General features: G+C 36.2%; 1 protein-coding gene across 11 annotated transcripts in view; it reads right to left on the bottom strand.

Moving 5' to 3' along the window:
* CCDC15 (coiled-coil domain containing 15) overlaps positions 1-26,474 on the bottom strand; it is a 120,268-nt gene that overhangs the window by 45,450 nt on the left and 48,344 nt on the right. For 10 of the 11 annotated variants that reach the window (XM_054241695.2, XM_035264972.3, XM_009007049.4 and 7 more), the window contains 2 exons: positions 26,196-26,282; positions 24,326-24,429 (listed from right to left, as the gene is read on the bottom strand). In XM_054241695.2, coding sequence (XP_054097670.2) covers positions 24,326-24,429; positions 26,196-26,282 — 191 coding nt within the window. Of the gene's footprint in view, positions 1-3,772; positions 3,890-24,325; positions 24,430-26,195; positions 26,283-26,474 lie in introns of those variants that run through there. The other variant, XM_035264983.3, reaches the window with a different exon arrangement.

Below are 26,474 nucleotides of genomic sequence, written 5' to 3'. Positions count from 1 at the left end.
TTTTTGAATTCAGACAAAAATGCAAAGGGCCTAGAACAGAATAGTCAAGAGAACTCTGAAAACAAAAAGTAGAGGGCTAAAACTATCCGATTTCAAGCTTTATTACAGAACTGGACTAATCAGAACCTCATAGTATTAACATAGATAAATATATCAATGGAAGAAGAGAAAGTTGGAAACAAATGCATATGTAGAGGTGAATGCATACATGTATATATAAACATGCATTTATATAGATGACTCATTTTCAATTTTATTGAGATATAATTTTCATATCATAAAGTTCCCAATCACCATAATGTGATTTGAGAACATTTTCATCATGCCATAAAGAAACCTTACACTTAGTAGCAGTCACTCTCACCCTCTCACCTCCAGCTCTAGCAACCACTAATTTTTCCATCTCGATAGATTTTCCTAGTTTAGACATTTTATATAAATGGGATCACACAATATGTGGTCGTTTGGGATTGGCTTTTCATTTGGCATAAGAGTTTCAAAGTCTATCCACATTATAGCTATACTTCTTTCATTTTTATTGCCAATATTCCTTTGTACGGATATGCCATGTATTATTTTTCCATTCATCAGCTATTGGATATTTGGGGTGTAAGTTTCCAAAGTGTCTGTACCATTTTACATTCCTCACCAGGAACATATGGGGATTCTAATTTCTACACATACTCACCAACACTTGTTTTTATCTGTCTTTTTTTTTAAATTATAGCCAATCTAGTGAGTGTGAGCTGGCAGTTCATGGTTTTGATTTGTATTTCCCAATAACTATGATTTGAGCATCTCTCATGTGCTTATTAGCCACTTGCATATTTTCCTGGGAGAAATGTTAATTTAAATCCTTGTCCACTTTCTAATTGGATTGTCTTTTTATTATTGCGTTGTAAGAGTTATTTATATATTTGGGATACAAGTCCCTTATTGAATATGATTTATAAATATTTTCTCCCATTCTGTAGCTGTCTTTCCACTTTCTTCATAGTTTTTAATTATGATGACATCCAACTTATCAATCTTCTTTTACTGTTTGTTGGACAACTGATTTGTGACAAACATACAAAGGTGATGCAATGAAGTATACAGCCTTTTCAACAAATGGGTATCCACGTTCAAAAAAACTAAGCCTTGCACCATACACGACAATTAACCCAAACTGGATCACAGAGTAAATGTAAATCTTAAAAAATTATAATTTTTCTAGAAGAAAACAGAAGGAAATCTTTGTGACCTTGGGTTAGGCAAAGACTTACTAAGTAAGACATCAAAAGCACACTCCATAAAAGAACAAACTGAAAAACAGAAATTCATCAAAATTTAACACTTCTGGCCAGGTCAGGAGTTTGAGACCAGGCTGGAAAACATGGTGAAACCCTATCTCTACTAAAAATACAAAAATTAGCCGGGCATGGTGGTACGAACCTGTAACCCCAGCTACTCGGGGGGCTGCTTGAACCCAGGAGGCGATGGTTGCAGTGAGCTGAGATTGTGCCATTGCCTTCCAACCTGGGTGACAAGAGTGAAACTCTGTCTCAAAAAAAAAATTTTTAACTTCTCTTTAAAAGACAATGTTAAGATGAAAGGACAAGTTACAGACTTAGAAAAAATCTTTGCAAAGCCAGTATCTGACAAGAAACTTACATCTAGATTATATTAGAGAACACTCAAAACTCAACAATAAGATAACCCAATTTAAAAATTTGGTTTGAAGAGACCACCAAAATTGACACACAGACAGCAAACACATGAAAAGAAGCTCAATATTATGAGTAATTCAGGAAGTGTAAACTAAAACCACAATGAAATATCACTACGTACACACCTATTCAAATGGATAAAATGAAAAGACTATCAAGTGTTGGTGAGGATGTAAAGGAAATTGAACCCTTGTACACTGCTAGTGGTAATATAAAATGGTATAACCACTTTGAAAAACAGTTTGAGAGTTTCTTTAAAAGATGAAATATATACCTAGCATATGATTCAGCCATTCCATTCCCAGGTATTTACCTAAGAGAAAAGGTAATATATGTCCATACAAAGATTTGTACAGTAACCTCATTGCAAGTTTATTTATAATAGCCCAAAACTGGAAAGTACCCAAATATCTACCAATCTATAAATGGATAAAAAAATTCTCATACATCCATACAATAGAATACTATTCTGCAACAAAAAAGAATGAATTTTTGATACACACCAAGGATGAATCTCAAAGTCATGCAGCTGAGTAAAAGGGGCTGGACACAAAAGAGTACATATTATATGATTCTCTTTATATAAGACGCTAGGCAATGCAAACTAATCTATAGTGAAAGCAGAAAGCAGACCAGCAGTTAGCAGTTTTGTGGGGAGGAGGTGGCAAGGAGGGGGAGAAAATGAGGGACTTCTAAGGGAGATGAAGAAACTTCTGGGGATGATGGATATGTTTACTATCTTGACTACAGTGGTTGTTTCATGTGTGTGTATATATATATCAAAACATCAAATCCTTTAAATATGTACAGTTGATTATACATCAAGTATACCTATTTAAAAATCCCTGTTAACAGGTAGAGAGGAAAAAAAGCAGCTCAGTGAGAAAAGCATCAAAAAAGTATACAAAGAACTTTTGTTAAGATGTATGACTGACTCAAGACTAGAACCTGTAAACATATGCTAATGAGGCCAATTGCTAAAAATTACTTTGAGACAAATGAGCTAATGTTTTCTGAACAGTAGTATGAGACCAGTTCATACTCACACCTCTTCAATAAAGCATGCACTAGTGAAAATTCTGGGCTTCTATCCATTTGTGCCAGCCTATCGACTCCAGGGGAATTACAGCCTTCCATTTTGTTACACTAACACAGGTATAGGTTAAAAACCAGGAAGGTATCCTACAAAGGCTGAAAGATCACAGACAAGAGGTAGTATTTGTGAAACCAAGTCTGTCCAGATTCTGACAGCTAATCATAGGCCATCTCTAGTGAAGTGACAAGGCCACTTTAAACAAAGATTTTCTTACGGCTACTCTCCCATATTTGCCAGTCTTTCCTGAGCTACAACTGTAAATCTAAACTGAGTATTTCTCAAAGAGTACAGAACATAGACATCATTTTTATGGTATGATTCAAACTCAAATGCAATATAAAGTTTTAATGCGGGAGAAGAGAAAAATATTATTGCAGCTTCGGCAAAGGAAGATGTTTTTATACTAGTGAAGATAAAGATTTAAAGGCATATAAATCAGTGTACCAGGAATGAGAGGAAGGTAATACAAAAAAAAAGGCATATATACATGTCACATTTGACTTTAAAATATATGTCATCTTACTCGCTTAAAAGATCATGTGTGAAATGAGTTAGAGAATGAAAGAAAACTATTAAGAGTACAAAAGTTAAAAAAGCCTAAGATCACAGGTGCTCTTGGCTAGGAATCTGCATATATAGAGATCTTATTTCAACGAGAGCCAGCAAAGAAAAGTAACCATTTTGAAGACATATTTGTTAAGTTCAATAACTCCCACTTGTGAAAAAAGCAAATGGTAAAAGATTTTCCTGTAAATAATGAATCAAATTGAAGTTTTCCATGATGAAATTTAAACGGAGCCAAGTCAATAATGACAGAAAAGATTAGTTACTGGTATAATTATCTATACTAATTATTCTCTATACCAGTAAACTAAGGGCTAAGGGAACATGTCAGCATTGTTTTTCAAATGTCAACACCTTAGAGCTTAGTAACAGAATGGTTACTAGAAATGATGGAATCAGCTCACCCTTCTCGTGGCAGCTACTCCTCTCCCTCACAGATATTCCTCTCTTCACAAAAATTTCAAGAGTCAGTAGATATTCCGTCTCTATTTCCTCACTGCTTCATCTGCTCCAGTATGGCCTTAAGATCCATCAAAACAACTGGTGACCTACAGGTCATTTAATCCATCCAGTACATGCATTTTTATTAGGTGCAATACTGTCCCCAAGGAGGCAAAAAAAAAAACAAAAAAAACAAAAACCACCCTAGATATTACAGTTTGTGGCTCTCTAAAAACTCACAGTACATAAACAGAATTATACCCATGTATTAAAATTATACTGGGGGGCAGTTAGAAAAAATGTCTAAAAAGGTTCAATAGGGGAACAATAATGAAGTCAAGGTTGAGAAACACTGATGGAACATTTTTCAGTCCTAATTTTACTTGCACTCTCAGACACACTTAATATTGCTAATCACTCCCTCCTTCCTGAAAGTTTTCTGTTCCTCAGCCTCTGTGATGTAAGACTTTCCCTGAATTTTCTAGCATACTTCCCTAGACCTTTCTCTGTCTTCTTTCAAGACCATCTGCTCTACACTAGGTGTTCCTCAAAGCTCAATTTTAGGCCTTCTCCTTTTCTTACTCTATTACCTTCTCCCCAGGTGACTTTATGTATGCCCTCTGCTTCAGTTACTATTTACTACCATCTATAACTCACAAAGCTATAGCACCACCATAGATCATTTCCCTGAGATTCAAACCTACTTATCTACGTGCTAATTTGACATCTCTCCTTTGATGTCTCACAGGTATTCTCCTGGGAAAAAAATAAACAGCTTTGGTCAGATTCACAGGTTAAGAACAACTGCCAAATAGTAGTTTTGGAAGGGATCATAAAATAAAAAATGATAATGCAAAATTTAAAAAGTGATATAAACAATTATTCTATAAGTTTCTTTTCTTCTCTAATAGCTTCAAAGCTTTGTTGTAAATACATGTTTTAGCTGATACACAATAGAAACTAGACTAGGTCAGAAATCAGTATGTCAATTTATCTGTTTCTCCTAGAGCCATGGTGTGAATACAATTACAGTGGTTCTCTGGCTATGCTAAAAGGTATTCTGAAACCAGCATCAGGCTTTCAGTAAAAGAGAGGTAAGAATATAAAAGACTGCAAATGGGTATTTGCACAACTAAAAAACAAGTAGATGTCAATATTTACATTTTGAAGAGAACCCTGAAAATAAAGTGTTATCACAGGGAAACTGGATTTAAAATATATATTCTTATAATTTCAACAACTTAAAAACTCTTGTTAGTCATCGTTCATATGATAGTGCCACAGTACTAATCCTTTACAAAGTTAAATTGAAATAGAGATCTAGAACCAAAAGCAAAGGCTATTTCCGAAGCAATCACAGAAATCTGCCAATATCAATACTTTCAAATAAAAGGATTTCTGCTTCTAAGATTAAGAAACAGGTTTATTTACTTCAGGAGTGAAAAGAGGTGCAATTTCTCAAGGAGGTGGAAGAAATATGCCTCTTTGGTATAACAGGATTAAGGTCTAATTTAGCAGTCTAACTTTTTTCTTGCTGATCCTGTTTTTCTGTTCAGCCTTTCTTCTCTTCTCCCCCAGTTCCAAGATTCTGACAGTATTCTTCCTTATGACTTCCAAAGGAATAAATTCGAATGTTTGATAGCAGAGTAGGGTGAATATAGTTAGCAAAACGTATTGTATCTTTCAAAATAGCTAGAAGAGAGGACTTGAAATGTACCCACCACATAGAAATGACAAATACCCTGACTTGATCATTATGTATCTAACAAAATGTCACATGTACCCCACTAATAAGTACAAATACAATGTAACAAAAAGGAGAGAAATCGCTATTAAGAACAATTTGACATTTCCTACTGGTACCTCTACTTGGATTCCTTTAAGGACTTCAAGTTCAATAAGCTGCAAACCAAGCTTATCCTCGTCATCTCTACCCCCTTCCTGGCAAATCTGTGTTATAGTACCCCATGTACCTGGTGGCCTAAGCCATAAATCTGAGAGTTATCCTTGAATTCTCCTCCAACAAAATCCTATCAAGTCTCTTAACCACTCTTAACTACCTCTTCCTCTTTGCTTCCCTGGCCTTACGTGGCAGGCCATGTTGTAAACTTCAAAGACATTTACAACATCTGGGGTTGAATTCCAGTTCTGTCACTTGCTAACTGTAGTCTTAATCCTAGGCAAATTACCTAACCTCTCTAGGGCTCATTTTCTCATCTGTACAATGAAATGAATAATAAAATCTACCTTAAAAAGTTACTGAAACAAGTAAATAACCTAATGCCCCTAAAGCACTCAACACTATGCCCAGCACGCTGTAAGCAGTGAATGCTAACTACTGCTACCTTGCAGGATTATTGTACCCACTAAGAGGAGATCATCTATGCCAAGTGCTTGATACATTGTAAGGACTTAAAATATAATGATCTTATAAAAATTAATTTCACCTCTCTTCTCTACATATATTATTTCAACAACCTCCTAACAGTCATTTTATCTTATCCTCATGATGCCACTGAGCTCCCTGTTTTCAGGACAAAGTCAAATTTTCTTCTCATGACATAGTAAAGTCTATCATGGTCTTTCCTTATTTTTTAAGGCTCACCTACTGCCAGTCCTTTAGCTCCAATCTCATCAAATTCAGAAGTGTCACATTCTTTCATGAAGCACTGATTTTGCAATGCTATTCCTTTTGCCTAGAATTCCTGTTCAGCCTTTCCCCTCTCCAATTCCCATTTTGTCCTATACTATTCCCACAAAACCTTCAAAACTCAGCTCAGGAAGTAACCCTTTCCTTCTGCCACTCCATATCCCCAACTTTGGCCTTAAAACCGTCTCTGTGTTACCACATATTTTTTACTTTTTTCCTTCTAATGATAAGCAGCAGCTAACATTTATTGAACACATAATATATTTGTTGTGATTCTGTACTAAGCACAACTACATGTTACCTCATTTAATCCTTGCAGCGACTTTATAAGGTATATATTGTTATTATCCTTATTGTAGAAAGCGGAAACTGAGGATTAAAGAAGTAACTCTGAAAGTCACACAGCCGGTAGGCAGCAGAGCTGGGACTTAGATGCATTATCTCCCCATGTTCTTAACCACATGCTGTATTGTCTTGTAACACTAAACATATGATATTATAATGGTCTATTTCCAGCCATGTGTCACTCAATTATAGAGACACATTCTTTTAAAAAGTGTATGGTTAGGCAATTTTGTCATGAAAACATCCTAGAGTGACCTTCCACAAACCTAGATAGTATAGCCTATACACAACCAGGCTATATGGTATAGCCTTATTGCTCCTAGGGTACAAACATGTACAGCACATTACTGAACTGGATCCTGTAGGCAACTGCAGCACAACAGTAAGTGTTTGTGTACCTAACATAGACAAAGTACAGCAAAAACACAGTATAAAGGTTAAAAAACAGTATACTTGAATAAGGCACTTACCATGAATGGAGTATGCAGGACTGGAAGATGCTCTGGGTGAGTCACTGAGCAAGTGGTGAATGAATGTGAAGGTCTAGGGCATTATATTACTACTGGAGACTTCATAAACATTGTATACTTACACTACACTAAAGTTATCAAAATAAATTTTCTTTCTTCAATAATAAATTAACCTCAGCTTACTGTAACTTTTTACCTTTATAAATTTTTTTACTTGACTCTTTTATAACACTTAGCTTAAAACACAAACATGTTGTACAGCTGTACAAAATATTTTCTTTCTTTGTATCCTTATGCTATAAGCGTTTTCTATTATTTTTTTAACTTTTTAAACTATTTTGTTGAAAACTAAAACATAAATATATGCTAGCCTAGGCCTACACAGGGTCAGGATCATCAATATTATTGTCTTCTGCCACCATATCCTATCCCACTAGACGGTCTTCAGAGGCAACTCATGGGGCTGTATTCTCCTATGATAATGCCTTCTTCTGGAATACCTCCTGAAGGACATGACTGAGGCTGTTTTACAGTTAACTTTTCTTTTAGAAGTAGAATAAATACACTTAAAATAATGAGAAAAAGTATAGTATAGTAAATATATAAACAAGTAATATAGGTGTTTATTATCACCATCAACTATTATGCATTGAATATAATTGCATATGCTATACTTTTACCCAACTGGAAGAATAGAAGGTTTGTTTACACAAGCATCACCACAAACACATGAGAAATGCATTACAACGGCTACATCACTAGATGATAGAAATTTTTCAGCTCCACTATAATCTCATGGGACCAACAGTGTATGTGCAGTCCATCACTAACGAAAACATCTGTATGCGGTGCATGACCGTATTTATCTGCTTCCCCATTGGTTAGTCAAATTTATCTAGTAAAACCCTTAACGACAGGGATTGTGTCTTTTAATTTCTTGCATACCCTATGTCTAGCATCATCTCTACCAATTAACAGATGCTCAATAAATAGCTGCTAAATCAGTGAATGAAATCATGTCATTTTGTTCTTATAACAACTGAGGTAAAGTGGTTATCAATTCCTGTTTATTAAACAGATGTATGATTATTTTAGAATGCTAGGTGGTTTTGTCTTCAAGTTAAATCATATAACTTCCATACAAAGAAGGCATAAATGATTTAGTTTCTTCAATAAGTAAAAGGCAAAATTAATTTTTAATTATTTGCCAACTATCAATACAAGATTAAATCTTCTGATACCATCTGTAAAGCAATCAGACCTTCATATCTTTTTCTGAGGTCAAGAGTATAAACCCAAGAAGAAAAACATTATCTAGTAGGAAATGGCAATAAAACAAAAGCCTTTAGCAAAAAAGCTTTCAAAGAAGGTCAGTAGTATTGCTAAAGAAGTTTCCCACTGACTATGCCATGTGGTAGGCATGTCATAAGAAGATTTAGGTTAGACATAAAACACCCACAGCAGGGGTATGTTGGCTTCAGTTAAATGAACTGAACTAAACTTCCATTTTGTCTTTTACCTGCTAGCCTGTAAAATGCTTACATATGAGCAATACAGAACTGAAAAGATTTTTCTATGCAGATCAGATCAGAATTACGGTTAAAAGATTTGTCAATCATAAGACAAACCTAACCTAGGTAAGAGAATGAACTTCCTGAGCTGAGCGTCAATGTCCTTAGATACTGAAATTGCTATACTACAACTCTAAAGAACATTACAAACAGAAAAGGTCTTTGAAATATTTAAACAGAATTCTGCTTAGAAGTCACACTAGACAATTTGATAAAGACTTTTTTTCCAAGCATCCCCAACCCCAGTCCACATACTTTTTTATTGTGACAGTTTTTGTCAGGTTGCTTTTACAACATCTGTATTACATTTCAAGGGGGGGGGGAAGCATGTGAGAAAAAAATACACAAGGGAAATATTAAACACCTCACAGGAAATCTATTTTCACTAGTGGGTTGCCACATGAAAATTTCAGGAGTCCTTGTACCCTCTTATGCACAATAAATAGGATATTCAGCAGCAAGGGGCCCTCGACCATGCAGATACTGCTTCGTCTCCAAAGTCAAACAAACTAGTGATAAAAAATTTGAGAAATTAAGAAATAAAGGAAAGATAGGGAAAAAAATGATTTGTTTTATCATCCAAAGACAATTCTTTAACATCTTAGAATATTTTATTTCAGTAGGTTGTTTATTGTATGATTGCTGTCATTGCAAAAAACTTTGTTTCCATTTGGTCCATAGTTTGGGAGAAATTCAGGGGTGGTTAAGAAGCTGCCCTGGGGCAAGACGCAGAGGCTCAGACAGAGGCTCCAAGTACAGTGGTCTGCAGTAGTGCCCCTCAAAGATCATTGTGCCAATATTTAACGGAGGTTTTTTCATTTATGCTCACAAGAAAAGTTAGTCTGAAATGCTGCTTTCTTGTAATGCCCCTGTCAGGTTGGTATTAAGATTATGCTCGTCTCTATAATTATTTGAGAAATATTCCATTTCCATTCTCTGGAAGAATTTATGTAAAACTTCATGTTATTTTTCCCTTATATATTTAAAAAGAATTCGCCAGTGAAGATATATGAGCCTGAATCTGAAACTAGATTTTCCTTCTGAGACATTTAATAACTGATTTTATTCTTTTCAGTGATATGGGATTACTCAAATATTCTATTGCTTCTTGTGTCTATTTTAGTTGTTTTATCCCCACAGGAGTTATTTCAAGTGTCAAATTTTTAAAATGTAAAGTTGTTTATAATGTTCTCTTACTGTGATTTAATGTCTGTAGGCTCTGTAGTAATGGTTCCTTTTCTACTTGTAATAATTGGTAATTGGGTTTTTTCTTTTTACTGATGAGTAAAAGTGCTATAACATTGGCAAGACAAAATTTTCAAAAGAATCAACTTTTGTCTTGGATTTCCTCTGTTGTACATTTGTTTTATATTTCACTGACTTCTACACTTATTCCTATGGCTTCTTTTTTTCTGATGTAATTTGCAGCTTTTCCCAAGCTTAAGATGGAAGGTTAAAACACTGACTTGTAGCCTTTCTTATCTTCTATTAATTGTAATCAAGGCTTTGACATTCCCTTTAAGCACTGCTTTAGTGGCATCTGAAAAGTTTTAATATGATTTATCTTCATTATTATTTTCTCAGAAGTATTTCTTAATTGCCATTATATTTTTTCTGTGATCCATGATCCTTTAGAATTACACTGCTTATTGATTTCTAGAGTAATATCACTAGAGTTATCGAACATACTCTGAAAAATAACCCAAAGTAAGATCAACTTTAGAAAATGTTCCATGGGCACTTGAAAGGAATATATTCTGTCACAATTCAGTGTTTTTACAAATGTTTCCACTTTTCTTAAGTTTCTAGGCATAAATTGGTTGTGTCATACGGTAGGTCTATGCTTAACTGTATAAGATGTTAAACAGTTTTCCAACGTGTTTGTGCTCTTTTCTACATACGCATGAGTTACAGCTCATTTTCTACTACCAATACATGAGTTACAGCTATTCTACATCCTTGCCACTATATGGTACTGTTAAGTTTGTTGCCTTTACCTCCCCAAACTATTCTAGTGAGTCTGAAGTGGTACCTCATTGTGTATATAGTGAGTTCTTATTTTGAGATTATGTTTTTCTATTTGATTCTATTTTACAGATTCCAGTTCTTTGCTGAAATTCTCCATATTTCCATCCATTTTCTCCATGTCTTCCTCTAGCTGCTTGAGCACATTAATCAATTATGATAAAGTCTATTAATACTAGTATCTTGTATCACGTATGAGTCTGCTTCTGTTGTCTTCTTTCTCTAGGCTTTTGGACATCTAGTTCTTTCTAAGGATGTACTTAGAAACTTTTGATTAAATACTGAATATTGTTTTAAATTTTGTAGAGGCTCTAAATGATGTTATCCATAACCAGAGAGAGTTCACACTTTTCTCGGCTAGGAAGAAAGTACACAGTTCATCATCTTAATCTAGTCCAGACAGCAGAATCAAGGCTGCTTTATAATTTAGGTAAGGTTTACTCTATTGTCAGTTAGATCATCTTCTTAGTGTAAAGTCTCCCTAGCTTTCAACTGAAAGCCTGGTATATACATTGGGCCCTTTCTCCCCTCCCACAACCCAGGGGATCCTAAATTCTACAACTCCTCATCATCACAGACTAATAGATTCTTAGTCTGCTTTCCACATATTTTCCACTTAGCCTTCATGTTTCCTAGACGTTGGCAAATGTCTTGTGGAAAAAACTGATCAAATATTTGAGACCCTCAGGTATCTAATTCTGTAATGTAGCTCAAGAACACCAAAATCTCTGCTTGTTTCTCTGTCACCCAGCAGTAGCCCTGTGCCAATGTCATGCTGAAACATATTTTGAACACTCCTAAAGAAATATTTAGTTCCTTTTGTTCCCAGAACTTTAGTTCTTTATTTTCGTATGTATATAAATCAGATCTCCCTTAACATTTCACGTGCTCCTCAAACTCATGGTTGCAAACTGAACTCACTAGCTTCCTGAAAACTTTGTTATTTGAACATTCTCTATTTATGTTAATGGTACTAATCATTCATTTAATTATCTAAGAAGAAAGTTAGAAACTACCCTTGACCCCTCTCTCAACACCAAACCCATCAAGACTAAGAATTTGGCCATCAAATTCTATGGATTCTACTTCTTAAATATTATTAACTGTGTCACTGTCTGTTCCCAGTGCCCTCATCCTCCACCACAAGTACTATAACAATTTCTTAACTGAACTCTGCTTTAGTTTTCTTTTTAAGATTATTCTACAAGCAGCTCCAGAGTGATCTTTATACAATTCTAATCAGATTATAGGACTTTTGCCTTAAAATCTTTCAACAACTTTGTTATAGATTCTCTGCTACCCCACCTCACTTGGGGTTTTGCCACCCCAAATTTTTATTTTATTTCCCAGACATACCTAATGCTTCATACTAAGCTCCTTAACCATCTGGTAAACTTCAATCCAACCTTTAATGTAGCTTGAGTATTAACTTACCTATAAAGCATGTCTTGACCTCCCTAGACTATCCCTGCCTCACTTTTAGCATTATAATTATTTTTTGTCTCTTTCTCCATTTATCTGTCCTCTCTTGGCACTCATCCTATTAATCTTCATCATCATCACTACTACCACCACTACTACCACTACCATCATGATGTTAGTAACAGGCACTTTTTATTGTGATCTTATTAAATGTCAGATACAATGCTAAGTACTTCACATACATTTCTCCTTTTAACGCTGTCATCAAACTAGAAGATCAATGTTATAATCCCCATTATATAATTAAGGATATTGAGGCTCAGAGGTACAGTTACTTGCTTAAGGTTACACAGTTAATAATGGGTACATTCACACTTAAGACCATTTGATTCTAAATATGGGCTTTCCTGTCATATATTCAAGTTTTATGTTCTCAGCATATAGAACATTGCCTGGCATGTAGTAAGTTTTCAATAAATGTTTGCTTTATTGTTGAAAAGCACTAAAGAAGATAATATACGAAAGTCCTTGTGAATTACAAAATTCTGCATGAATACTATTATTTCCTCCCACCTTGACTCTATATTTGTTTTTCTAATTCACCATCCTTATCCCCTTCCCTGCAACACACATATTTATTCACTCAAACCCAACTGAAATGTAGTATTTTAACTCTCCAGACAAAATCGTTAATCCCTTCTTCCGTGCTCACATGGACTCTGTTCCTATCTCTGCAATTGCACTAATTATATCACTTTTTTGAATGTATTTGTTTCTCATCCTCCCTCCTCAATTTAGATTATGAGTTCTTCAAGAAAATAAATGAATTTTATTTATTTCTGTATCATCTGAGCCTAGGACAGTGTCTATGATATGGAAGATTAAAAAATAAATGTTTTCTGAATAAATGCAGAATCACTCGTAGACCTGGATAAGAGGGAAGCCCTTATAATCAGACCCGCATTTTTAATAGTCCCACTTTAGCCTGTCTCTGACCATATCTCTTCCCTTAGTCCTTGAGACTAAGCGACTAGGGAAAAGTATGCACCTGAAGCCTATGACTGCCAATCTAGACTCTGCTCCAGATATCCATGCTCCTGGAATTCTTTACTCCAACTTTCTAAAGCCATTTTTAGGGTATACACAGTTCTGTTCCTCACCTTTGTCTTCCTCAGAGCAGGCTGCACCTCATGTGCATCTAGGCTCAATGGGACATTAAGGGGTGACTACTTACAGGGCATGTAACTAGAACTTGGATATCTGGACTGAGTTGAACATCGGATGTATGCAAAATTCTTCAACTACAAAATACAGCTATGAGTAAGAACAGAAAACGGGTGAACTGGAGGCTTTCTCCCCCCAAATGGCCATTCATGTTCCTGCATGTAACTCAAAGGAGTTGAAGAATTACAAATTTGAGTCAGACCTTCTACTCACTATGAAATCACATTTGTTAAGGTAGGACAGTAGGGATCCAAGTTGGTCGAATAGAAACAGCTATGCAGTGCAGTTCCCAATGAGAACAATGCAGAGGGTGAGTGATCACTGCGTTTCCAAATGAGTTATTACTGCCCATAGACCAGGAGATTCCTGGGCTGAAAAGTGCCACAAGTTTCCAGCACGGCCGGCACAATGGGTCTCCATACAAAAACTTACACAAATCTGGGCAGCCATTTCAAATGGTACCTGGAATGCCTGAGAGATAGTTGCCCATTCAACTGAAAAAAAGGGGGCTTAAACAGGGAGCCAGGTGATCTGTCTCGGGAGGTCCCACCCCCACAAAGACCAGCAATCTGAAACACTCTGGATTGAGAGTTTCACAGCAAGCACAGCTGGACCCAGGACAGTCCAGCTGTGCAGGGGAAGGGTGTCCGCCATTACCAAGGCAGTCCACCACTACTGAAGCATCTGTCATTACCGAGGTAGTCTGCCATTATTGAGGCAATCCACCATTATTGACGCAGTCTGCCATTATTGAGGCAGTCTGCCATTATTGAGGCAGTCTGCCATTACAGAGGCAGTCTGCTATTACTGAGGCAGACCGCCGTTACCGAGGCAGTTCTAGCTATCCCTCTATAAACAAAACCACAAGGAAGTTCACACAGCAGCTAGGCAGAGTACACAGCAGCTCAGCAACACCTCTGCTGGCAGACTGTGACTAGGGTACCTCCTAGCTGGGTAGGGCATCTCTGAAAAAAGGTGGCAGCACATCAGGAACTTATAAATAAAGCCCCACCTTCCCAGGACAGAGCACCTAGGAAAAAAGGTGGTTATGAGTTTCACTGGAGCAGACTTAAACATACCTGCCCAGCAACTCTGAACTGAACAATGGAGCTTACAGCTCAGCACCTGAGCTCCTAAAAGGTGCAAACTGTCTCCTTAAGCAGCTCCCTGACTGCCATATAGCCAAAGAGACACCTCATAAAGGAGAGCACAGGCTGACATCTGGCAGGTATCCTTCTGGGACTAAGATAACAGAAGAAGAAACTGGCAGAAACCCTTACTGTTCTGCAGTTGCCATAGGTGATTCCCAAGCAAACATGGTCTGGAGTGGACCTCCAGCAATCCTACCGCAGAGGGACCTGACTGTTAGAAGGAAAACTAAAAAACAGAAAAAAAAAATAACTTCATCATCAACAAAAAGGACGTCCACTCAGAGAACCCATCCAAAAGTCACTAATTACAAAGACCACAGGTAGATAAATCCACAAAGATGGGAAGAAACCAGCACAAAAAGGATGAAAACACCCAAAACCAGAACACTTCTCCTCCTCCAAAGGATCACAACTTCTCATTAACAAGGGAACAAAGCTGGATGGAGAATAAGTCTGATGAATTGACAGAAACAGGCTTCAGAAGGTGGGTAATAACAAATTTCACTGAGCTAAAAGAACATGTTCAACCCAATGCAAAGAAACTAAGAACCTTGAAAAAAGATTTGACGAAATGCTAACGAGAATTAACAGCTTAGAGAAGAAACAAATGACCTCAAAGAGCTGAAAAACATAACACGAGAACTTCACAAAGCATACACAAGTTTCAATACCGGAAAAGACCAAGCAGAAGAAAGGATATAAGAGATTGAAGAACTCAATGAAATACAACAAGAAGGCAATATCAGGGAAAAAAGAGTGAAAAGAAATGAATGAAGCCTCCAAGAACTATGAGATTATGTGAAAATACCTAATCTACATTTGATAGGTGTACCTGAATGTGATGGAGAGAATGAATCCAAGCTGGAAAACGCTCTTCAGAATTTTAACCAGGAGAACTTCCCCAACCTAGCAAGGCAGGCCAATATTCAAGTCCAGAAAATGCAGAGGACACCACAAAGATATTCCTCAAGAAGAACAACCCCAAGGCACAAAATCGTCAGATTCACCAGGGTTGAAATGAAGGAAAAAATGCTAAGGGCTGCCAGAGAGAAAGGCCGGGTTACCCACAAAGGGAAGCCCATCACACTCACAGCAGATCTCTCGGCAGAAACCCTACAAGCCAGAAGAGAGTGGGGGCCAATATTTAACATCCTTAAAGAAATGAACTTTCAACCTAGAATTTCATATCCAGCCAAACTAAGCTTCATAAGTGAAGGAGAAATAAAATCCTTTACAACAAGCAATTGCTGAGAGATTCTGTCACCACCAGGCTTGTCTTACAAGAGCTCCTGAAAGAAGCACTAAACATAGAAAGGAACAACCAGTACCAGCCACTCCAAAGACTACCAAATGGTAAAGAGAGTCGACACTTTGAAGAAACTGCATCAACTAATGGGCAAAACAACCAGCTAGCATCAAAATGGCGGGATCAAATTCATACATAACAATATTAACCTTAAATGTAAATGGGCTAAATGCCCCAGTCAAAGACACAGACTGGCAAATTGAATAAAAAGTCAAAATCCATCAGTGTGCTGTATCCTGAAAACCCATCTCACATTCAAAGACACAAATAGGCTCAAAATAAAGGGATGGAGGAAGGTTTACCAAGCAAATGGAGAGCAAAAAAAAAGCAGGAGTTGCAATACTAGTTTCTGATAAAATAGACTTTAAAGCAACAAAGATCAAAAGAGACAAAGAAGGGCATTACATAATGGTAAAAGGATCGATGCAACAAGAAGAGCTAATGATCCTAAATATATATGGACCCAACAGAGGAGAACCCAAATACATAAAGTAAGTTCTTAGTAACCGACAAAGAGACTCAGACTCCCACACAATAATATGGAAGACTTTAACACTCCACCGTCAGTATTAGACAGGTCAATGAGACAGAAAATTACATGATATCCAGGACTTGAACTCAGATCAGGACTGAGCAAACCTAATAGGCATCTAAAGAACTCTCCACCCCAAATCCATAGAATATACATTCTTCTCAGCACCACATCACACCTACTCTAAAATTGACCACATAATTGGAATTAAATCACTCCTCAGCACATGCAAAAGAACGAAAATCATAACAAACAGTCTCTCAGACGACACTGCAATCAAATTAGAACTTAGGATTAAGAAACTCACTTGGAACCGCACAACTTCATGGAAACTAAACAACTGGCTCTTGAATGTTGACTGGATAAACAATGAAATAAAGGCAGAACGAAGACAAAACATATCAGAATCTTTGCGACACATTTAAAGCAGTGTCTAGAGGAAAATTTATAGCAATAAATGCCCAGATGAGAAACAAGGAAAGATCTAAAATCGACACCCTATCATCAAAATTGAAAGAGCTAGAGGAGCAAGATTAAAAAAAAAACTCAAAAGCTAGCAGAAGACAAGAAATAACTAAGATCAGTGCAGAACTGAAGGAAATAGAGACACACAAAAAAAACCTTAAAAAAAATCAATAAATCCAGGAGCTGGTTTTTGAAAAGATCAACAAAATAGACCACTAGCCAGGTTAATAAAATAGAAAAGAGAGAAGAATCAAATAAATGCAATAAAAAACTGATAAAGGGGGATATCACCACTGATCCCACAGAAATACAAACTACCAACAGAGATTACTACAAACAACTATATGCACGTAAACCAGTAAATCTGGAAGAAATGAATACATTCCTGGACACTTGCAGCTTCCCAAGCCTAAACCAGGAAGAAATCAAACCCCTGAATAGACCAATAACATGGGCTGAAGTTGAGGCAGCAATTAATAGCCTACCAACCAAAAAAAGCCCAGATCCAGATGGGTTCACAGCCAAATTTTACCAGACATACAAAGAAGAGCTGGTACCACTCCTTCCAAAAAAGAGGGAATCCTTCCCAAATCATTTTATGAGACCAACATTATCCTGATACCAAAAGCCAGCAGAGACTCAACAAGAAAAGAAAACTTAAGGTCAATAACCATGATGAACATAGATGCAAAAATCTTCAATAAAATACTGGCAAACCGACTGCCACAGCACATCAAAAAGTTTATTCATCACGATGAAGTAGGCTTCATCCCAGGGATTCAAGGCTGGTTCAACATACGCACCACATAATCAGAACTAAAGACAAAAACCACTTGATTATCTCAACAGATGCAGAGAAGGCCTTCAACAAAATTCAACAGCCCTCTATGGTAAAAACTCTCAATAAACTAGGTTATCGATGGAACATATCTCAAAATAAAAAGCTATTTGCAACAAACCCACAGCCAATATTATACTAAATGAGCAAAAACTGGAAGCATTCCCTTTGAAATCTGGCACTAGACAAGGATGCCCTCTCTCACCACTCCTATTCAATATAGTATTGGAAGTTCCAACCAGAGCAATCAAGCAAGAAAAAGAAATAAAGGGTATTCAATTAGGAAAGGAGGAAGTGAAATTGTCTCTATTTGCAGATGACATAATTGGATATTTAGAAGACCCCATGGTCTCAGCCCAAAATCTCCTGAAACTGATAAGCAACTTCACCAAAGTCTCAGGATACAAAATCAATGTGGAGATCATAAGCATTCCTATACACCAATAACAGACTTAAACAGAGCCAAATCAAGAACAAATTGCCATTCACAGTTGCTACAAAGAGAATAAAATACCTAGGAATACAACTAACAAAGGATGTAAATGACCTCTTCAAGAACTACAAACCACTGCTCAAGGAATTAAGAGAGGACACAAACAGATGGAAAACATTCCATGCTCAACTCCAGGTAATAGAGAACACCACAAAGATATTCCTCAAGTAGAGCAACCCCAAGACACATAATCATTAGATTCACCAGGGTTGAAATAAAGGAGAAAATTCTGAGGTCAGCTAGAGAGAAAGGTCAGGTTACCCATAAAGAGAAGCCTATCAGACTCACAGCAGATCTCTTAGCAGAAACCCTACAAACTAGAAGAGAGTGGGGGATCAATATTCAATATCCTCAAAGAAAAGAATTTTCAACCCAGAATCTCATATCCAGTCAAACTAAGCTTCATAAATGAAGGAAAAATAAAAATTTTCACCAACAAGCAAGCACTCAGAGATTTCATCACCACCAGGCCTGCTTTACAAGAGTTTCTGAAAGAAGCACTATACACAGAAAGGAACAACCAGTATCAGTCATCCCAAAAACTTACCAAAAGGTAAAGAGTATCTCCATAATGAAGAATCTATATCAACTAATGGGCAAAATAGCCAGATAGCATTAAACAACAATATTAAACTCACAAATATCAATATTAATCCTAAATTTAAATGGATTAAATGTCCCAATCAAAGACACAGATGGGCAAATTGAATAAAAAGTCAAAACCCATCGGTATGCTGTATCCACATCCATCTCATAGGCAAGGACACACAAAGACTCAAAACAAAGGATTGGTGGAAGACTTATCAATCAAAGGGAGAGCAAAAAAACAAAAAAAAACAACAACAACAACAAAAATAGGAGTTGTAACTTTCGTCTCTTGACATAATAGACTTTAATAGTAACAAAGACTAAAAGAAACAAAGTAGGACATTACATAATGGTAAAAGGATCAATGCAACAACAGGAGTCAATGATCGTAAATATATATGCACCCAATATAGGGGCACTCAGATACATAAGACAAGTTCTTAATGACTTATAAAGAGACTTGGACTCCCGTACAATAATAGCGGGAGACTTTGACACCACATTGTTAATATTCAACGGATCAACGAGATAGAAAATTAACAGGGACATCTATGATTTGAACTCAGACCTGGAACAAGTAAACTCAGTGAATATTTATAGAATTCTTCACCCCAGGTCAACAGAACATGCATTTTTCTCAGTATCACATTACACCTATTTTGAAAGTGACCACGTAATTGGAAGTAAATCACTCTTCAGCATTTGCGTAGCATTTCACAGACTTAAATGAAATGGATGTTTGTTTGTTATTTTCTTCCCTTATTCCTTCCTGTCTCCGCTGTTAAGCACAATTATCAGCATAAAGGAGGTTTTTGATACCTATTTTTGGACTGCATTCCAGCCTGGGCAATAGAGCAAGACTCCTATTCTCTCTCCCCCTTTCTCTTTCTCTTTCTTTCAAAAAAAGAAAAGTCAAAAAAATAACAGATAATTGCAAGGCTACAGAGAAAAGGGAATGCTTATTCATTGTTGGTGAAAATGTAAATTAGTTCAGCCACTGTGGAAAGAAGCAGTTTGGAGATTTCTAAAAGAACTTAAAACAGAACTACGATTTGACCCAGCAATCTCATTACTGGGTACAATGAATCCCTCCACCAAAAAGACACATGCATTCATATGTTCATTGCAGCACCATTCACAACACCAAAGACACAGAATCAACCTAGGTGTACATCAATGTTGAAGTAGAGAGAGAAAATGTGGTATTATACACCATGAAATACTATGCAATCATATAAAAGAATGAAATCATGCCCTTTACAGCAACATGTATGTAGCTGAAGGCCATTATCGTAAGTGAATTAACACAGAAACAGAAAACCAAATACTCCATGTTCTCACTTGTAAGTGGGAGCTAAACTTTGGGTACACATAGACACAAAAACGAAAACAATAAACACTGACGACTAGTATGGGGCGGGGGAGAAGGTGGGGCAAGGGCTGAAAAACTACTTATTGGGTACTATACTCATTGAGTGACAGGATCATTTGTACCACAAACTTCAGCATCACGCAATAAACCCATGTAACAAACCTGCATGTGTACCCCTGAATCTAAAATAGAAGTTGAAATTATAAAAAACAAAACCAAAAAACTCCAAAGATGATTCATTATGCTATTTGAACACATCTCTAGCACTTTACAGTTAACTGTAGCAATTTTGTTATAGTATTATATACAGTATTTCAAAATAAAAGTGTTGTTGCCTTATATTTTACAGCACTTCACAAATTTCAAACAATTTCACATATTAGCACTTTGTTTAGTGCCTTATCCATAGGATGTCAATAACATCTGATGAAGTAAATCTTCATATTAGATTTCATTATAACGTTTTATGTATTCTTTAGAAATCAGTAGGTACAAAGAAGCTTTTTAAAACAACTGGGGTTCAGCTCTAAAAGGCACAGTAATGACCCATAGATTAAAAAATGCAACTGATGGAGAACTTGTTCAACTTGATAAAGCCCATTGACAAAAAATTTACAGCTAACATCACACTTAACAGTAAGAAACTATAAGTTTACCTGCTAGAATCAGAAACAAGGCAAAGTGAGAGGTACCCTCTCACTACTCCTTTTTAATATCATACTGAAAGTCCTAGCTAATGAAATAAGCCAAGGAAATGAAATAAAAGGCATACATATTGGGAAAGAAGAAATAAAACTATCTTTGTTAACAGGTGACATGATCATATAACAAAAGAATCACCAAATAAGCTACTGTAACTAATAAGTGATTACAGCAGGGCTGAAGGATATAAGTTTAATGTACAAAAGTCAATCATTTTCCTATACACCAGCAATGAACAGGTGGAGTTTAAAATTAAAAGCATGCCACCATTTATATGTAGTTCCAAAATGAAATGCATCTAAGTCTAACAAAATATATACAAGATCTATATGAGCAAAAACAACAAAACATTGATGAAAGAAATCAAAGGACAACTAAATAAAATGGAGAGATAACCTATGGTCATGGACAGAAAGACTAAATATTGTCAAGATGTCAAGTTCTTCCCAACCCTGATATATACATTAACTGCAATCTCAATAAAAATCTCATGTTATTTTGCGGATATTGACAAACTTATTCTAAAGTTTATGTAGAGAGGCAAAGCCAATACAACATTAAAGAAGAACAAAACTGAAAGACTGAAATTACCTGACTTTGAGACTTATTATAAAGCTACATACATACCACACCCACTGTCACCAGCAACCAGGTATAGAACCGAAGGGCCTGAGGACAGGCCTGCCTTACCCACTGCCACCACTGCAGGCACTCATGTTTGTCATCCAGGGGCCTAGGGATCAACCCTCCCTACCCACAATGAGATAGCATCTCACCCCAGTTAGAATGGCAATTATCAAAACAACAAAAAGTAATAAAAGCTGAGGATGTAAAGAAAAGGGAACTCAGACACTATTGGTGGGAATGTAAATTAGTGAGGATGTAGAGAAAAGAGAACTCATGGACTATTGGTAGGAATGTAAATTAGTATAGAAATTATGGAAAACAGTATGGAGATTTCTAAAAAAAAAAAAAAATGAAAAACAGAACTTCAGATGATCCAGCAACTGCACTATTGGGTATTTATTCAAAGCAAAAGAAGTCAGTGTATCAAAGGGATACCTGTACCCCCATGTTTACTGCAGCACCATTCAAAATTGTCAAGATACTGCATCAACCTAAGTATCCATCAACAGATGAACACCAAGAAAATGTGGTGTATATATACACAATGGAATACTATTTGGCCATAAAAAAGAATGAAATCCTGTAATTTGCTGCAACACAGATGAAACTGGAAGTCATGTTAAATAAGCCAGGTACAGAAAGACAAACATCACATGTTCCTACTCATATGTGGGAACTAAAAAAGCTGATCCCATAGAGGTAGAAAGTACAATGATAGTTACCAGAGGGTGAGAATGGAGGATATAAAGTTAGATAAGCAGAATAAATTCTACTTATTGGTAGCACAGTAGGGTGACTCTAGTTAACAATAATTTATTGTATATATAGCTAGAAGATTTGAAATGTTCCCCAAAGAAATCATAAATGTTTGAGAGGACAGATATCCTAATTACTCTGATTTGATCATGATACATCATACATTTGATCATACATATTGCATGGCATCAAAATATTACATGTATCCTATAAATATGTACAATTATTATGTATCAATAAGATACATAAGTAAAGCTACAGTAATCAAGACAGTGTGGTATGGCAAAAGAATAGACAAATAGATAAATTGAAAAGAATAGAGAGTCCAAAACACAGAACCACACAAATGCAGTCAAATGATTTTTAACAAAAGAGCAAAGGCAATATGATTAATAAAAGATGGTCTTTTCAACACATGGTGCTGGAACAACTGGACATTCACATGCAAAAAGAATGACTCTAAACACAGACCTTACACCTCTCACAAAAATTAACAAAATGGATCATAGAGAAAAATTTAAAATGCAAAACTATAAAACTCCTAGAAGATAACACAGGAAAAAAAAATCTAAGTAACTTTGGGTATGGCAGTGACTTTTTAAAATATATAACACCAAAGGCTCAACCCATGAAAGAAAGGACTGATAAGGTGAACTTTGTTTTGCTCTGCAAAAGATACTGTCAACAGATGAGAAGACATGCTATAGACTGGGGAAACAATGTTTATGAAAGACTGATAAATAACTGTTATTCAAAATATACAAAAACTCTTAAAATTCAACAATAAGAAAAACAAATGACAAAAAAATGGGCAAAATACATGAACAGACACATCACCAAAGAAGATATACAGGTAACAAATAACCATATGAAAAGGTGCTCCATATTATATGTCATTGGGGAAGTGAACATTTAAACAATGATATTCTACTACACACCTACCAGAATGTCCAAAATACTGACACCACCAAATGGCGGCAAGGATGTGGAGCAACAGGAACTCTCATCCCTTGCTGGTGGGAATGCAAAATGGTATAGCCACTTTGAAAGAAAGTTGGTAGTGTCTTATAAAGCTAAATGTATTTTTACCATATGATCCAGCAATTGTACTCCTTGTTATTTACTCAAAGGAGCTAAAAATGTATGCCTTCACAAAAACTTGTACATCGGTTTTAAAGTAGCTTTATTCATAATTGCCAAATATTGGCAGCAAACAATATGTCCCTCAGTAGGTGAATGAATAACTAAACTGTGATACATCTAGATAATGGGATATTATTCAGTGCTAAAAATAAATGAGATATCAAGCCATTAAAAAGCACTGGAGGAAAGGTAGATGCATTTTTTTCTAAGTACAGAAAGCCAATCTGAAAAGGTTACATGCATACTGTATGATTCCAATTATATGTCTTTCTAGAAAAGGTGAAACCATGGAGACAGTAGAGAGTTCAGTGGTTCCCACAAGATAGGGTTTAAAGAGGGAGGAATAGGCAGAGAGAGGATTTTAGGGCAGTCAAACTACTCTGTATAATACCATAATGGTAGACATATGACATTATGTATTTGTCAAAACCCATAGAATGCCTAACACCAAAGGTGAACCCTGATGTCAACTATGGACTTTGGGTAATAATAATGTGTCAGTGTTGGTTCATCAGTTCTAACAAATTGTATGAGTATGGTGCAGGATAGTGATGGTAGGAGAAGAGGCTATGCATTTGTGGGACACAAAGTATACTCTGTGTACTTTGTGCTTAGTTTTGCTGTGAGCCTAAAAGTACCCTAAAAAATCAAGTCTATTAGAAAATCAAACCAAAAAACCAAACCATAGCTGTTTATCATCTTCCAATACTTTACCCAGATAAAAAACAGCTGTTTTCAGATCAGAAGGCAAAACTGTTACCTTTTTCTAAAGTTTGTCTTCCAAAAACATCCTAATTGGCAATTTAAGGCTCACAGGGCAGATCGAATAACTTACTTTTCAATTTTCATCTTTTGTACTTTTTGCCTTTGTTGTTCTTTTACTTGTTCTCTCTCAATATCCATGAAAAGTCGTCTATGTCTCAGGTACTGCTTTTGACGCTAAGGGAAAGAAGTTAAAATTACTAAGATTCTGCTTTCAGAGGACAAAAAATATTTTTATGCCATAGACAAAAACAAAAACAAGCAACAAAAATAGATACATAGAAATTACTTGTGATTTCCTTCTGTCTATGGTAACTCAGGATGTCACATACACAAGAATTTTATATTTTCAAGCACATAGCTATTTACATGTTAATAGGCAAACCAAAGAAAGAAGTACTAATTTAGTTTGCCTTTAGTATAGCCCCGTCCATAGTACTTGAGGAAGTGATATTTGATATGATAAGATATATACTGCATTTACTCTGTGTTCCCAAGTAGTAAGTACCATAAAAGCAGAGCCACAGAAAGAATGTAAAAGGTATTTTATAACAGAACTAACAGTTACTTTAACTTTTCAAAATTAAAACAGTATCACAGGCCTGGCATGGTGGCTCATACCTGTAATCCCAGCAGTTTGGGAGGCCAAGGAGGGCAGATCACCTGAGGTCAGGAGTTTGAGACCAGCCTGGCCAACATGGTGAAACCCCATTTCTACTGAAAATACAAAAAAGTTAGCCAGGCGTCGTGGCATACGCCTGTAATCCCAGCTACTTGGGAGGCTGAGGCAGGAGAATCATTTGAACCCAGGAGGTAGAGGTTGCTGTGAGCCAAGATTGCACCATTGGATTCCATCTTGGTCAACAAGGGTGAAACTCCATCTCATTAAAACAACAACAAGAAAAGCACCACAAAAGCATACTTGAAGCCTAGCCTAACATGGCATGGAGGGTAGAAGGGCTGAGGTATACTAAAACCTCAGATTCATAAACAAAACAAGTACAATAAAAGCAAGTGCGGCCAGGCACAGTGGCTCAGGCCTATAATCCCAGCACTTTGGGAGGCAGAGGCAGACAGATCACTAGGTCAAGAGATCGAGACTATCCTGGACAATATGGTGAAACCCATCTCTACCAAAAAATACAAAAATTAGCTGGGCGTGGTGGTGCATGCCTGTAGTCCCAGCTACTCAGGCGGCTGAGGCAGTAGAATCGCTAGAACCCAGGAGGTGGAGGTTTTAGTGAGCCTAGATTGCATGACTGGCCTCCGTCTCAAAAAAAAAAGCACATGCTACTAGACTCTGTGATCTGTTCTTACTTCTGGATTTATATATACTCTTTTAAATACACAAGCCATTCAATGAGCAAAAAGCATGTCTATGTATATACCAGAGTAGTACAGGGCTTTTTGGTAAAAATTATCGAAGGTCTAAATAGTACCTCAATAGTGAGGCTGCATCAAAATCACCAGTGGTATTTTTAAAAAACACAAATGCCCTAAACCTCTGTTTTCAGATACTGATTTGGTACTTCTTGTTCAGATCTAGGCATATTTGTATTTTGAACAAAGCTCCCCATCTGATTCTGGTGCATGGCCAGGGTTAAGATCTATTGGTTTAAACAAACTTTATACTGAAAAGAAAAAAAAAAAAAAGCCATAAAGTAATTATCTTCCTTTAAATAAGTTACAGTGGCAAATATACACCAGCTGGAGAAATTTATTAGTAACAAATAATTGATTTCACAACAATGTACCCTAACTCCTAGGATCTTGGAAAAGAAACTCAACACATTATAATGATTCAAGCAACTTGTCTTCTTTTATTTATAAAATTTGTGGTGTTAGCTTTTTATGTGTTAGGACACAATAAGCTGCTTCCAATTTCTTATATTAATACTATCACAGTAGAAATATTGGCGTCCAAAAGCAGTATCATTACATACCTCTTTCTTATCTTCTTCTTTATCTATGCCAGACTGACATGCCAGTGATGACTGGAATTCAGTGCTCGATCCTGATTGATAATAAGTCTGTTGGAAGGTTTAGTCACACAAAGTGACAAAATTACCAAAGCTACCCATGAACCATTTTGACATTTTTATCTATTCTTCTGCAAACAAACTTGAGCTCAATCAGATAAACAAACAAACAAAAAAAAAGCAAATGTAAAGAAAGAAATAAAAAAAATGAAAGGAAGCTCTTTCAGAAGGAATTAACCAAAC

This window comes from Callithrix jacchus, chromosome 10, assembly GCF_049354715.1.
Source record: "Callithrix jacchus isolate 240 chromosome 10, calJac240_pri, whole genome shotgun sequence".
NCBI lineage: Eukaryota > Metazoa > Chordata > Mammalia > Primates > Cebidae > Callithrix > Callithrix jacchus.
Note: the sequence above shows the minus strand (reverse complement) of the source record. Positions and strands in the feature narration are given on the sequence as shown.